Here is a 13,807-nt window from a genome sequence, read left to right on the forward strand (position 1 = left end):
TGTCTGCTAACATTCGACACCGTAAATAATGAAACTACCCAATATGCCCTGTGCACCCCAGAGAACTGAGATGATTGGCTTGCTTTCCTATTTATTTACTTATGCAGTTACTTAGTTATTTTATTTTGAGAGAGAAAGACAGAGTGAGCAGGGGAAGAGCAGAGAGAGATGGAAAGAGAGAATGCCAAGCAGGCTCCACACTGCGGCACGGAGCCCAGTACGGGACTCAGTCCCATGAACTGTGAGATCATGACCTGAGCCGAAACCGAGAGTCAGAAGCTCAGCCGACTGAGCGCGCCCCAGGCGTCCCTACTGGACGCTACTTTAAACCCCTCGATCCTGTGTAAGGCACCAAGAAATGAGCTGTAGGATGTGTACGAATCATGCCCCTCTGTAATTTCTTTGAAAGGTCAGCCTCAGGTTCTCACGCTTTGTTGGCTTGTTTGCTTTTGTCTAGTTCCCTACGGCATTTGAATTCAATGAACAGTTTTTGATTACAATTTTGGATCATCTGTATAGTTGCCGGTTTGGTACTTTCTTATACAACTGTGAATCTGCTCGAGAAAGGCAGGTGAGTGGAAATGCTGATCGTTTTAGTCATGTGAATCTAGTCTGCCACGAAGGAGGAAAAGAAATGATAGCTTGGGTTGTGTGGAATGCAAAAGTTTCTCATTTTTCAACGCCGAGCCCAAGGCTTGTTGAGTGTCTGCTGTTTAGTGCAGGGGTGAGACATTGGCTTTGCCCTCAGACAGTAGCAATGACTTTTTTATTTATTTTTTTAGTTTTCATTTATTTTTTTATATATAGTTTATTATCAAATTGGTTTCCATATAACACGCAGTGCTCTTCCCCACAAGTGCCCCCTCCATGACCATCACCCTCCTATGCTCCTCCCCCTTCAGCCTTCAGTTCGTTTTCAGTATTCGTGAGTCTCATGATTTGCGTCCCTCCCTCTCTCTGACCTTCCCCCCCTTCCCCTCCCCGTGGCCCTCTGTTAGTCTCCTCCTGTTTGACCTATGAGTGAAAACCTATGGAATGGCTTTAAAGGTATGCAAGGTCTACCCCTCCCCAAACGCCATGAAATGTCAGTAAAGGGAATTGTCTTAAAGGCATGACCCTACAAGAACAGGGAACACGAGAAAGGAGACACGGCAACCAAAGTTTGGAAGCTGGGAAATTTGGAGATAACTTAGCTTGAGACATAGTCTCAGATCAGCGGGCGAGCCGGGAAGCAGCCCTCTGTGCACCACCTAGAGCCCCAGGTGACTCGGGTTTGGGGGCGGAGGGGAAAGGATAAGGCAACCTGAAGCTCTGTTGGGAGTCAGCAGTTAGCTTCCCCAGATCCCCTCCACTGTCCCCTGGAGCTGAGGACTCTGGCAGAGGTTTCCTCTCCAGAGAGCATGAGAGTGAGTCTCTGGGCCGGGGACCTGAGTGTCCTCTGGGGGTGAGGTGACTGGAGAGGAGCTGGCTGTGAGAGCCCCAGCCGCTTTCTCCTCCCGACTCCCAGCATTCCGGAAGCAGGTCCTTATGTTCCGGGTGGGGTCATGAAAGAACCTCTGTCGGTGAGGTCTGGGGAGGAAGTGGAGCCATCATCCACTGTTGGTAGGGATGTAAAATAGTGCATCCACAATGGAAGACCATCCGGTGGCTCCCTCCGAAGGCTAAACATGGAGTTGTCCTAGGACCCAGCAATTCCACTCCTGGGTACACATACCCAAGGGAAATGAAGATAGGAGTTGAAACAGAAACACACACAGATGTTCACAGCAGCACTACTCACAATAGCTAAAAGGTGGCAATAACCCCAGGTCCGTCAGCTGAGGACGGGAAAAACAGACTGTGGTCTGTGTGTGCCCTGGAATCCTATTCAGCCATAAAAAGGAATGAAGTTGGGGTCCAGGCTACAGCATGGACAACCCTTGAAAACATGCTAAGTGAGGGGAGCCAGACACAGAGGCCACAGATTGCATGATTCCATTTATATGAAATTTCCAGAATAACAAGTCCATGGAGGCAAGAAAGCAGATGAAGTATTAGCCAGCAGATGGAGGGAGCAGAGGGAGGGGAGAATAGGGTGTGCCTGCTTAATGGGTATGAGGTTTCCATTCAGGGTGATGAAAACATCTCGGAACTTGATAGAGGTCGTGGTGGCACAGCTTTTGTGAGCGTACTAAAAGCTTCTGAATTGTATGCTTTAAAATGGTGAAATTTTATGGTACATGAATTCCACCTCAATTTAAAAACAATCATCTCTAGGGAAACTGACTGTTCCAAGAAGAAGGACCTAAAGATGCCAACACCTACGATTCCCCACAGTGAAGCTAAGCTTGATGAGCCTCAGGATCTGAGAGCGTCCGCTCGGCTCTTCAGCCCACCACTGTTAACTAGTAGCAGCCAGCCTGGAGGGAGAGAAGGCAGCCTGGAGAAAAGAGTTAACATGTAGGGGGGAGACGTACACAAGCAGCATTCATTTAATATCCCAAGAAAGATCAGATAATGTTGGTGGTGTGAAATAATAAAAGGGTGTTGTTTGGAAAGACCATTTCAAGATCAGAAACCAACGTGAAATGAAACATATGATGTCCACAGAAATGAAAAGCTCGGAACAGCTGGAAGATGTGAAATCTCCCAGAGCAGAGTCGAACATTAGAGACAGAGGTGGAACATGGTCACAAGGTCACTCCTAGAGCTCCAATGTCCACATAGTAGAGGTCCTCAAGAGAGAAAATGGGGAGGCCATAGAGCCGAAAATCACAGAAATAATTTGAGAATGTTTCCCAGAATTGAAGTGCATGAGTTTCCACATTGAAAGGCCTGCCAAGGGCCCCACAGGAGTGGACAAAAATAGAACACATCTTCGTGAAATTTTAAAACAGCTGGGGACAAAGGAAAGATCCTCCAAGCTGCCAAAGAGTAAAGGAACAGGTTATTTGCAAATAAACAGATTGAGAAGACAAAATTGTTCAGTATCCGTATTGGGAGCTACAAGTCAGTAGATCATCATTGCCTTCAGAATTTGAATTTTTTTTATTTTAGAGAGAGTTAGAGTCCACACCAGAGTGGGGGAGAGGGGCAGAGGGAGAGAGGGAGAGGGAGAGAGAGAGAGAGAGAGAGAGAGAGAGAGAGAGAGAAAGAAAGAAAGAATATCCCAAGCAGGCTCCACACTCAGTGCGGAGCCTGATGAGGGGCTGGCTCTCTTCCACGATGGTGGGATCATGGCCTGAGCCAAAATCAAAGAGTCAGATGCTCTCAACCAAGCCACCCAGTTGCCCCTACCTTCAGAACTTTAAAGGAAAATGGTGTCAGTCTAGTAGACTCCAGCCACCAACTTGTCAACCAGATGTTTAGGTAGGCCAAAGATATTCTCAGACATGCATGGCATCAAGACTTCTGTTCCCATCCCGAACCCTTTCTCTGGAAGCTGCTGGCATGTCTGCCCCAGGCAAACAAGAAAGAAGACTAGAATCCAGCTCAGAGACAGGCAAGTAGGGGTGCTCAGGGTGAAACAGGAAAGAGATCATAGAAGCAAACTGAGCACAAGACTCAGAGGCACCCGGCGCAGCTTGCTTTCCTCCGAGGATCAGACTGTGAGCTCTGGAAGTAGGGTCAAGTTCAAGATGTTGGAGGAATAGTTGGGGATTGAATTAATGATAAATACGGAGAAAAGTTAGCAAACAGAATAGGCAGTTGTAAAACCAAGGGAAGACAACAAAAATTGGGGAGGAAAAGTGACTATGTGGCCTGCCTGGGAAAACTATTTGCTTAATAAAAGGGATCAAAGCACTAAAGGTCAGTCTCCTGAACAGTACAGGTCAACTGGACTATAAATTCTAGGAAGACCAGCCCGAAATCTCCTGGATTTCATAAGGGTTACTAAATAGCAGACGAACTCTTGAACGAACGGTCAAATTCTTACCAGGAAAAAACAAATTCCTTACACACTATAAACTGTAAACACTTCAGCAACTCAATAAATTAGAAATGAGCGTTTCCCTTTGGTCCTATCTCTTTTTTTAAGATTTTATTTTTAAGCAATCCCTACACCCAACATGGGGCTCCAACTTAGGACCCGAGATGAAGACTAGGATGTTCTCCATGCTGAGCCACTTTACTTTTTTAGAATAGTTTCAGGTTTATAGCAGACGGAGGGCATGAGGCTGGACAGAGACTGAGTGCCCGTAGCCAGAGAGCCCCCAGGTAGGGAGGAGAGCGTGCCATCTGGAGAAGTGGGGCTGAAGTACCAGGTGATCAAGTCAGTTTAACAAATCAAACACAGTTGCTTGTGGGGAGAGAGGTGAGTGAGAGTTAAGCTTTTTATAACAAACTTTGTCAGGCTGGTTGATCTTTTAACTGATGTGCGTGTATAAAAATAAGCATGCAGATAAACACAACACGATGTAGACTGTGGCATCCGAAAAGTAGCAATGAAGTTTGAGGTGGATTCCAAGGAAAGCAGACTTCTGCTGCCATCAGTATTGTTCACACAGTATGAAATATGCATGCTAATGACATGTCTTCAGCCCCTTACTTCAAGCATCCAGTTTTAGCTTATTGGTCCTTTCTTACTTGAGTCGTATTACTAGGGAGAGTTTCAAATTGTGCCTTTGGTAATTTAAATAGAATAGTTGTACCTTTTATTTCCGAAGCTTTGGGGGTCTTTTTCTAGTTTATGCTCAAAATTGGTAAAAATGTGTAATAAACAATGAAAATGTGAATCTCTGTGTGAGATGATGGGCACTGAATAAAAAAGTAAAGATTGAGTGAAGTCCGATACCTGTCTGTTAGCGTATGGTAAAGATGAAACATCTGGATGTCTGCTTAAAATCCCTCTATATCTACATCCTGACTGTCAAGTAGGCACAGGTGAAGGTCTTACAGTTCTAACCAATATAAAAATGAAAAGAGCCAGCGGGATCTTGCGACAGTTTTTCTTCCTGCTGAATTAAAAAGAACATACTGCCCAGATATGTGTTCATAAATGTTTTACCTCGCCAGGAACAGTCACCTTAGGTCAGTGAATTGCATTTAATGGTACAGCATTCTGCAGCTCTGTCTTCCGCAGACATAGCGGCTCTCAGGCGAGGCCATTACCTATGCAAATACCGGTAAGTGGCTGCTGGGCACTCGCTGGCCCAGGAGGCCTTTTGAGCTCGGATGGGGATGATGTAAATGTGTGATGCAAGTTGAAGCTCAAATGTATTGCCACAGGCTGAAAAATGGTTTGTGTACTTGTGTGTTTTTACTCTTCTCTTTCTCTACAGAAAGTTACAGAAAGAACAGTATCTTTGTGGTCGCTGATAAACAGTAATAAAGAGAAATTCAAAAATCCTTTCTATACTAAAGAAATCAATCGAGTTTTATATCCAGTTGCCAGTATGCGTCACTTGGAACTTTGGGTGAATTACTACATTAGATGGAACCCCAGAATCAAGCAACAAGTAAGTGAAGTGACGTTGTTAAAAGGCAGTGATGTGTATTGACTGTTGCTTCCGGACTTCTATAATAATGCCATTTGGTAGTTTTTTTCAAAAATATTATGAGGGGGAAATAGACTAAATAAATTACACTTGCTTTCAAATGCAGCTTTAATTAAAAATTGTTTTTAATTGCTATACCACTTATTTTGATTGGCATTAAATTATGATCCTGTAAGTAATACAATTTTGGGGCACCTGGGTGGCTCAGTTGGTTAAGCATCCGACTTCAGCTCAGGTCATGAGCTTGCAGTCTGTGAGTTCGAGCCCCGCGTCAGGCTCTGTGCTGACAGCTCAGAGCCTGGAGTCTGCTTCAGAGTCTGTGTTTTCCTCATTTTGCCCCTCCCCCGCTTGTACCTCTGTCCCTGTCTCTCTCTCTCTCTCTCAAGTAAATAAACATTAAAAAAAACAGTAATACAATTCTTTTTTTTTATAATGTAAACTGATTAGAAGCTCTGGAAAAATTTTGAGTTTTGATAACGAAGGTTTTCCTTCAATTAGTGGACGTTCTTACACATCATAAGAAAATTCTTTTGAGCAAGTAGACTTGGATAATTGATGTTTAAGGAAAGAAAATATTTTCTAGTATCTACTTCAGGTGTGTGTACCAGGTCAGCTAACATCAGAGTGCATTTCACTGAGGGTCTTGGCTTCTAAAATAAAGATAAGTGATCTGTCAGGGGATAGGTTGTCCATTTATCAGTCAAGACGGGAAACTGATTTTTGAAGCAAAAGATTCCACATTTTGTTGAAGACGCACTCGGGCTTCTCAATTCCCCCCCCCCCCCCCCCGGCTCTGCTTCAAAATTAGAAGAAAACCACAGCCTGCACTGGGCAGGCACAGAAGCACCGCCAGTTTGTGATCTGCTTTCAGTGCTGTGGATCTTGAGTATGTGCGATTGCTTTCTGTTCCTGCGGTGTGGATGGTCGACTACCTGTTCTCACAGGCCAGCGTGGCGTTAGTGCCAGCTTCAATCCCACTAGAAACCGCAGGGGCGCCAGCAGGGCCCCGGCGCTGCAGTCTGTCTCTTCAGTTGTTTATCCCACTCGGGCAGCTGGCCACGTGCCCGCCTGTGCCCTCTCTTCCCATTGGGGAATGCCCGCTCCAAGCTGGCCCTCTTGTTTCAAGGTCTCTGCTGCTCACACGAAAGGCTTCGGCAGTTCAGTCATGGTGGCAATGTGTAATCTCTTCGAAAGTGACACATTCCAGGGCTGGAGAGCACTCACTTGCTTACTTTGGGATTTGAGAAGCATGTTGACAGAATTTACTCAGCAGTAGTTCTAGCATTTGAAATATCAAGTAAAAAGGAAATGGGAATTTTGCCAGGGTTCTAACTGCTGTTACAGAGGACATGTTCCTTTTCTAATTAGAAAATATTCTATAGATGTGCACTGTGTCTTATAAATTGATCCTTTTATGTATTATAGCTTCTTTTTAAACCATTAGTAATTAGAAAGTATCAACAATTCCTGTATAGATCCTCTAATCTCCCCTCACCCATTTGTACTTGGAGAAACTCTTAAAATTGGAGGAATTTAGAGCAGTTTGTTTCTGAATATATAAAGGTGACAATTGTGTGACAAACCAAGTTGGAAGAAACATCATTAGAATAACTTGCGTCTCTACCCCTTGTTTTCATAGAGCTTAGCGAAATGGACCTGGGCCAGATAGGAACACACGTTTTTTGATAGAGGATTCTATTTTGAGACAGTAATTGGTCTGTATTATGATCTGTCATATTTACTCAAAAAAGAAAATAACTTGCCCTTTCTATATAGATTTCTACATATATCTTTGTGTTTTCAGAGGTGGGCAGGAGACACAGAGATTAAAAAGAGGTGGTGTCAGCCCCCGGGAGCTCTCAGCTTGACGGGGGCGCCCAGGAACAGAAGCCTCTGATGATAGTGCTCAGGGGGAAACGTCATAATAGAACTGCGAAATAAATGCCTTAGATTTCCTGAAAGATCTCATGTAGAACATTATTTCATACAGAAATAGATTTAAATCCGATCACATAGGGCTTTTTAAATTACAAAATGTCAGCCTAAAAGAAATATACTTAACCACTTAAAAGTGAAGTTGTTGTTCAGTTGTGTGGCCCAGTTGGTACACAGACCTTTACTGGGCACCAGCAGCATTCAGAGCGCTGCAGTCTCCTGTCAGTACTGAAAGATACAGAAGCATATATATATATATATATATACAGCCCCTCCCTGTAATGAGCACTAGCCTAGAATCAGGCAGGGTTAGTGTGCTTTCATTTGATTTGATTTTAAATGTTTGTTTATTTTTAGAGAGAGATTGTGAGCAAGCAGGGGAGGGGCAGAGAGACAGACAGAATCCCAAGCACCATCAGCGCAAAGTCCAATACACGGATTAAACTCAAGAACCGCAGGGCTTAAACTCAAGAACCGTGAGATCATGAGCTAAATTGAAATCAAGAGTCGGATGCTTACCCAACTGAGCCACCCAGGTGCCCCAGGTTTGTGTGCTTTTTAAAGCAAAAGCCACCAACCTTTGCTACGACATAAAAACTCAGCAGAGTTGATGGAAAGACGAATGTTTACACTCAAAGAGCTAGCCTAAGCAAATTTGGCGTGTGTGTTAATATGAAGGACTTGGTCATGCCGGAAGCAGCAGTATGCAGTGAGTCCTGCTATAAACTTGAGTGGGGCTTGGGGCTGCCTGCAGCTATTAACCAGGCTGGCGCTGGCAAGCTCACGCCTCTGCGTAGTGATCGCCACAGGATGAGATCAAGGACAGTGAGATACAGATAGGCTGACGTTGTGGTGCTGAGGTCATCTCTGATAGAAAGCGCAAGTGAAGGCCCCGACGCTTGCCCGTCTTCCATGCTGTGCTGGCACACTCTGCACTTCACACTCAGTCCCGAGTGAGAGGCCACCGCGTGGCCTCTCCAGCCACTTGACTTTATTTAAATCTCATTTCTCGTGATTTGGTCTGTTGGACTCTTTCCTTGTATCCTCTAAATGGCTTGTATCTTTCTGTAGGCTAATGCCTTCTGGACACTTTGTACCCATCACTAGACTGAATTCGTTTTATTTCTAGTCATTTTTTGATCTACTCTTCAGAGTTTTCCAATTATACAGCCTTGTCATCTGCAAAAATGAGTTTTACCCCTGATTTCTTTTTCTTGTCTAATTGTACTTGCTGGTACCATAACAAACTGATTCTCATAGTCCTATGAAGAAGAAGCAGTTTTAAAAATAGCCAAGACAGTTTTGGAGGAGAGAATCTTGAGAAAAACTTGCCTTGTGGTTCGAAAGGGTAGAGCCCAGAAACGGATCACACAGCTAAGTAGCACCAGGCAGAGAGGGTGGCCAGTTGATGGCGAACAGAACCTGTCCCTGCTGCCCTCTTCCGCATCTCTGTTCTCAGCAACCCCATCCTAGTCAGTGTGGCCACAGACCGGGCGGTCCTACTTGACTCCGTCCCTCCCTCGAAAGTCTTATCCAGTGTGTCGGCAGAGCCTGCTGGATTGGGCCCTCAAATCCCGTAGGACTCTGGACACTGCGCGCCAGTCACCCCGCTGCTGGCCCAGTGTGGGCCACGTGATGCTGCTCAGCCTTAAAGCTGGACTCCCTGATCCCACACTTGCTTCCTTCTGGCCCGTTCTCAACACGGTAGCCAGAGCGGTGCTTGTGAAGCAGATCCCAGATCCCAGCACCCCTGCACTCCGAAGCGTCCAGGGAACCTCCCGCCTCATCCGGCACCCAAGCCCGCGCCCCTGCAGTGGCCTCCGAGGCCTGACATGGTGTCCTACAGGCCCTGCCCCTCTTACAGCACTCTACTCCTCTGCCATAGCTTTCCTCACGTTTGAGCACCGCCTGTAGCTCAGACTTGTGGTATTCTCTGTCTGTCTGTCTCCCTCTGCTGGAAGAGAAATGCCATAAAAATGGGGATTTGGGGCTCCTTTGTTCACTGATGGATCCCAAGCGCCCAGAACTGTGTCTGCCCTCAGCTGAATACACAGAGAAAAATGGACAAAAGATATTACCAGGCTATGCACAGCACTTACTGGGTATAAGATGCTCTACCAAGCATTCCTGTTCCAATGCCATAGGTGCCTTTTTGAAAAACCTCACATTCTGCAGTTACGGTAAAAAAAATAAAATAAACAAAACCAGGGCTTATGGGAAGAATAGGATCAGGAGGGAGGAGGAGACCTCATCTGGCCTGTGGGCCTTTGTAACCAGAGCCATAACGGACGCACCTGTGCCGACAAATGCAGGTGCCATCACGTGTCTGTGGCGTTTCATCCGGCCTCTGCCCAACACTCCTTGGCAGCCTGTGTTGGGTCGAATGGTCTCCCCCAAAAGACATGTCCCCTCCAAACGTGTAAACATGACTCTTTGGGAAAATCCAGGATTTGCAGTGCGCCCTGTATGGTGTGACAGGTGTCCATACAAGAGAAAATGGAAGATGTGAGCCACAGACACTTATAGGAGAGAAGGCCTGTGAGAACAGGCCGGAGCCTCTGAAAGCTGGAAGAGGCTAGGAAAGAGCCTCCCCTGGAGCCCCCAGAGGGAGCACAGCGCTGCTAACAGCCAGATTTCAGCCTTGTGTCCTGCAGGGCTCTCAGAAAATATGTTTCTGCTGGGGCAAGTACCCCACCCCATTTTACACTAATGTGTCATCGCGGCCATGGGAAGCTCATACGGCGTCTTGGAGCCCAGGGTTCCCGCTCCCTCCTGCAGGGCCTCTGCCCCTCACACGGCCCGCTGTCCTCCACGTCACAGACAGAGTGCGGGCTGTGGCCTGCCTCACTGGCATGTCTTCACAGCTTCCGTATTGCTGCTCAGCTTAATGCACTGAAAAGCAGGATGGTTCCAGAAGCCAGTAGCACTAAAGGAATGCACTTCTGTAGACTTTTGTCTTTTGTCTTACTGTCTTTGTATACAGCTCAATCTTTCTAGAAGCTTGCCTTTGATCTCCTCAAAACATGCTGGTGACGAGGGAGTGTTAGGTGTGCCGTTTTACTGTATGTCTCCACCTGGGTGCTGATTACGTTGGTGTCCCTGTATGTAAAGGTACATTGAGCTGAACATTTTAAGATTCATACACATTCTGGTCTGATTTTATACATCAATACAAAGGTTTTAACAGCCAGCATGCTAGGGAGAATCCCACTGTGGTGCAACCTGAGTTCTAGCCTCTGTGCCGCTGCCAGACCCCTGTCCATCAATAAAAGAAATCGTAGCCAAACCGACTCTCTTGGCTGACTCCAGTCACGCAGCAACCCTGTGAGGTCTCTGCCGTTTTTATTCCCATTTGACTGGCAGGAGGGTGTGCTCACTCAGGTGACGTCACACAGCCGGGAAGAAGCAGCCCCGAGACTCACACTGGGGCTGACGGGCATTGGAGCCTGCGCTCTCAGCAGGGACCTAATATGGGCCGTAGCACATGAAAAGATGTGCCGGAGCAGAGTGGCGCATTACAGTCATCAGATTAGCAAAAACCAGAGACAATTACTGTTGTTACCAAGCTCTGATGAGGGTTTGCACGGATAGACATCACTAGTGGGAGTGAAAGGCCACACCACCGCCTCAGAGGGCCGTTGGGCAGCACCTAGCACAGGTGACGAGACCCTGCTCTGCAGCAGTCCCCAGCACAGCCCCCCGAAAATGCCTTCACAGAACATGCGCATGCGAGCACGAGGGTCCATGTCCATGGACAGCCCCGCATCGTGTGTGGTAGTGGGCGACACTGGACATGACCAGTTACCCATCACTAAGGGGGTGCAGGGACCCGCTGTGCTTTATTCGTCGTGTGGAACTGAGGTGGGATCGAATTCAGAAACATACGGGGCCGAACTGCACATGATTGATTCAGTATACTACCAGGGACATGAACTTTCCCCAGATAGCAAATAGCATATTTGGTTTGCAGATAGTCATGTGTAGCAGAGGTATAATAAACGTGCACGGGAAAGGGGGCCACACGCCACCCTGAGACGAGGTGTTGCCTCTGGGAAGTAAGCAGGGCAGTGAGCCCAGGGGCAGGTGAGGCAGGAGACTGCAGTGTGTCCGGGCCAACGAACCTTAGGAAGATGGTGTGTGTGATGCACTGCGCAGATCAGCTTGTTTGTTGGTGGCAAATAGCTGGGCGTTTGACTCTTGCTACTTTCCTGCATGTGAAAGCTCAGCCCGGGGGCTTACCGGGAGAGCAGCAGCCGCAGCCTGTGCACCAAGCAGGGACACCTGTGCCACTTGTGCCACACGGCAGGGAAAGCCGTAATACCCATTCATGCTTCTTTGCAGCAGCCCAACCCGGTGGAGCAGCGCTACGTGGAGCTCCTGGCCTTGCGGGACGAGTACATCCAGCGGCTGGAGGAGTTGCAGCTCGCCGGCGCCGCCAAGCTCGCCGACCCCTCCGCCTCGCCGGCTGGCCCGTCGCCCGTGGTGCCCCATGTGCACACCCACTTCTGAGCCGGGACCTGGGCGCCGCAGCAGAGCTCTGAGCAGAGGATGCCGTTGCCTTTCGCCCGCGGCCTCTGTACAAAGTAGATTGCAATACTTGCCTCCATGTAGAGCTGGAACTAACACGATCTTAGACTCTTGAATATGTGCCTTCTAGAATACATATTACAAGAAAACTCTAGCGTCTACACAGCAATCAGAAGAAAGGAGCCAAGATGGGGTTTTGGAAAATCCTAACGCCTTGCAAGAGCAGTTTTTGAGAGACTAAATTTACTTTACCTCTTTTGAAATACTATGTATACAATATCTATTTTGTGGGCTTAACTGGAATGACATTATTTTAAACTAAAGTGAAAAACAGTGTTTGGAAATGAATTCGCCATAGGTTGCTTGCGACAGTTGCTTTGGATTACCTAAAATGAATCCAACTGTGAAAGATGTTATTGCCAAAACCAAAGCGAGCTAGTCTTCTGACACATCGTCCAAAAGCAAGGTGTTTAAATAATTGCCAAATTTTGTACCATCGTAAGTGGTGACTTAAAGAGAAATAGCTGTGCAGATGAGTTTTTCATTAGTTTAAAATTTTAGAATATGAAGTGTTTTCCCCTAATTTTCAAGAGGAGTATATTTTTATATTACACAGATGGGGCCCGGTCAAAGAGGATTTGATTTTTTTTTTTTTTTTAACTTTTTGCCAGTTCTGTTTTCTGAGTTCTTCCATGAGCTTGCCTAAAATTCGGACCCACTTTCAGGTCATGGAAAACCCCTCATATAGCACTGTTTGAGGACGGTGGGGGCGTTATGCTGCTTAGGTGACATCTGCAAATGTCGCTCTCGTCACACCAGCTTATCTGCCGAAGCGTAGGGGCCGCCATCTCGGATGGATGAGCTGTTGCTAGAGCAACGTTTGTTGAGCGTACTCTTGAAAGTATTGTATTTCCATGTACATGCTGTTGGATGCCCTTCCCCGCAAGCGTGCATTAAACTGGTTCTACATATTTTTACTTGAAGTGTACCCGGCAGTTGGCTTTTTCAGGTTTTGGGGGTTTGGGGTTTTTTTTTTTTTTGGGAGTAAGAGTAGTAAGTGAAATTGCAAATGCAGTTCTATTTGATATCTGAACTAATTCATTTAGTTAAGTATATTTGTAAAAGTTAAGGCCCTAGTTAAAACAATTAATGTTTTACAGTGATTTGTAAAGGACTATTTATAGCTAATATGGTTTTGTGTTCAATGAATTAAGAGAGATTAAGTATATCTTTGTAAATTATTTTATGTTCTAGCTTAATTGGTCTACCAAATAAGACATCTCAAATATAGTAGTATAATGTATAAATTTTGTATGTATAAGAAATTTTATTAGACGTTCTCTTGCTTTTTGTAAACGCTGTAAATATTTCATAAATTAACAAAGTGTCACTCCATAAAAAGAAGAAAGCTAATACTAATAGCTTAAAGGGTTTTGTGAAATTTCATGAGAAGGTTTTCAGGACAATAATGACTAAAGACCTGCTGTAATAAATATATTAACTAAACGTGCATGATGCCCCCCTTCTCTTCCGGGCTCTACTACCTGTGCGCTTTATCTCACTAGCAGCCTTGCAGGCTCTCCCGAAATTGCAGCAGTATGGGACATCTGAGTGTACTAACAATGTCGGCTTTCTTAATGTTTATTTTTGAGAGAGAGAGAGAGAGAGAGAGAGAGAGAGAGCGCGAGCATGAGTGGGGGAGGGGCAAAAAAGAGGGAGACACAGATGCAAAGCAGGTTCCAGGCACCGAGCTGTCACCACAGAGTCCAATGCAGGGCTCAAACTTACACGGACCATGAGCTCATGACCTGAGCCAAAGTCAGATGCTCAACCGACTGAGCCACCCAGGTGCCCCTAACAGTGCCAAT

General features: G+C 46.1%; 1 protein-coding gene across 2 annotated transcripts in view; it reads left to right on the forward strand.

Annotated features, from left to right (window-relative positions):
- Nucleotides 1-13,449, forward strand: part of MTM1 (myotubularin 1) — a 91,411-nt gene extending 77,962 nt beyond the window's left edge. Inside the window, exons 13-15 of one of the 2 annotated variants that reach the window (XM_029930337.1) lie at nt 458-571; nt 5,262-5,438; nt 11,754-13,449. In XM_029930337.1, the coding sequence (XP_029786197.1) occupies nt 458-571; nt 5,262-5,438; nt 11,754-11,921 (459 nt within the window). In that variant the 3' untranslated portion in view covers nt 11,922-13,449. Of the gene's footprint in view, nt 1-457; nt 572-2,256; nt 3,061-5,261; nt 5,439-11,753 lie in introns of those variants that run through there. The other variant, XM_029930339.1, reaches the window with a different exon arrangement.
- The last annotated feature ends 358 nt before the right edge of the window (nt 13,450-13,807 follow it).

Source organism: Suricata suricatta, chromosome X (genome assembly GCF_006229205.1).
Source record: "Suricata suricatta isolate VVHF042 chromosome X, meerkat_22Aug2017_6uvM2_HiC, whole genome shotgun sequence".
In the NCBI taxonomy this organism is placed as follows: domain Eukaryota; kingdom Metazoa; phylum Chordata; class Mammalia; order Carnivora; family Herpestidae; genus Suricata; species Suricata suricatta.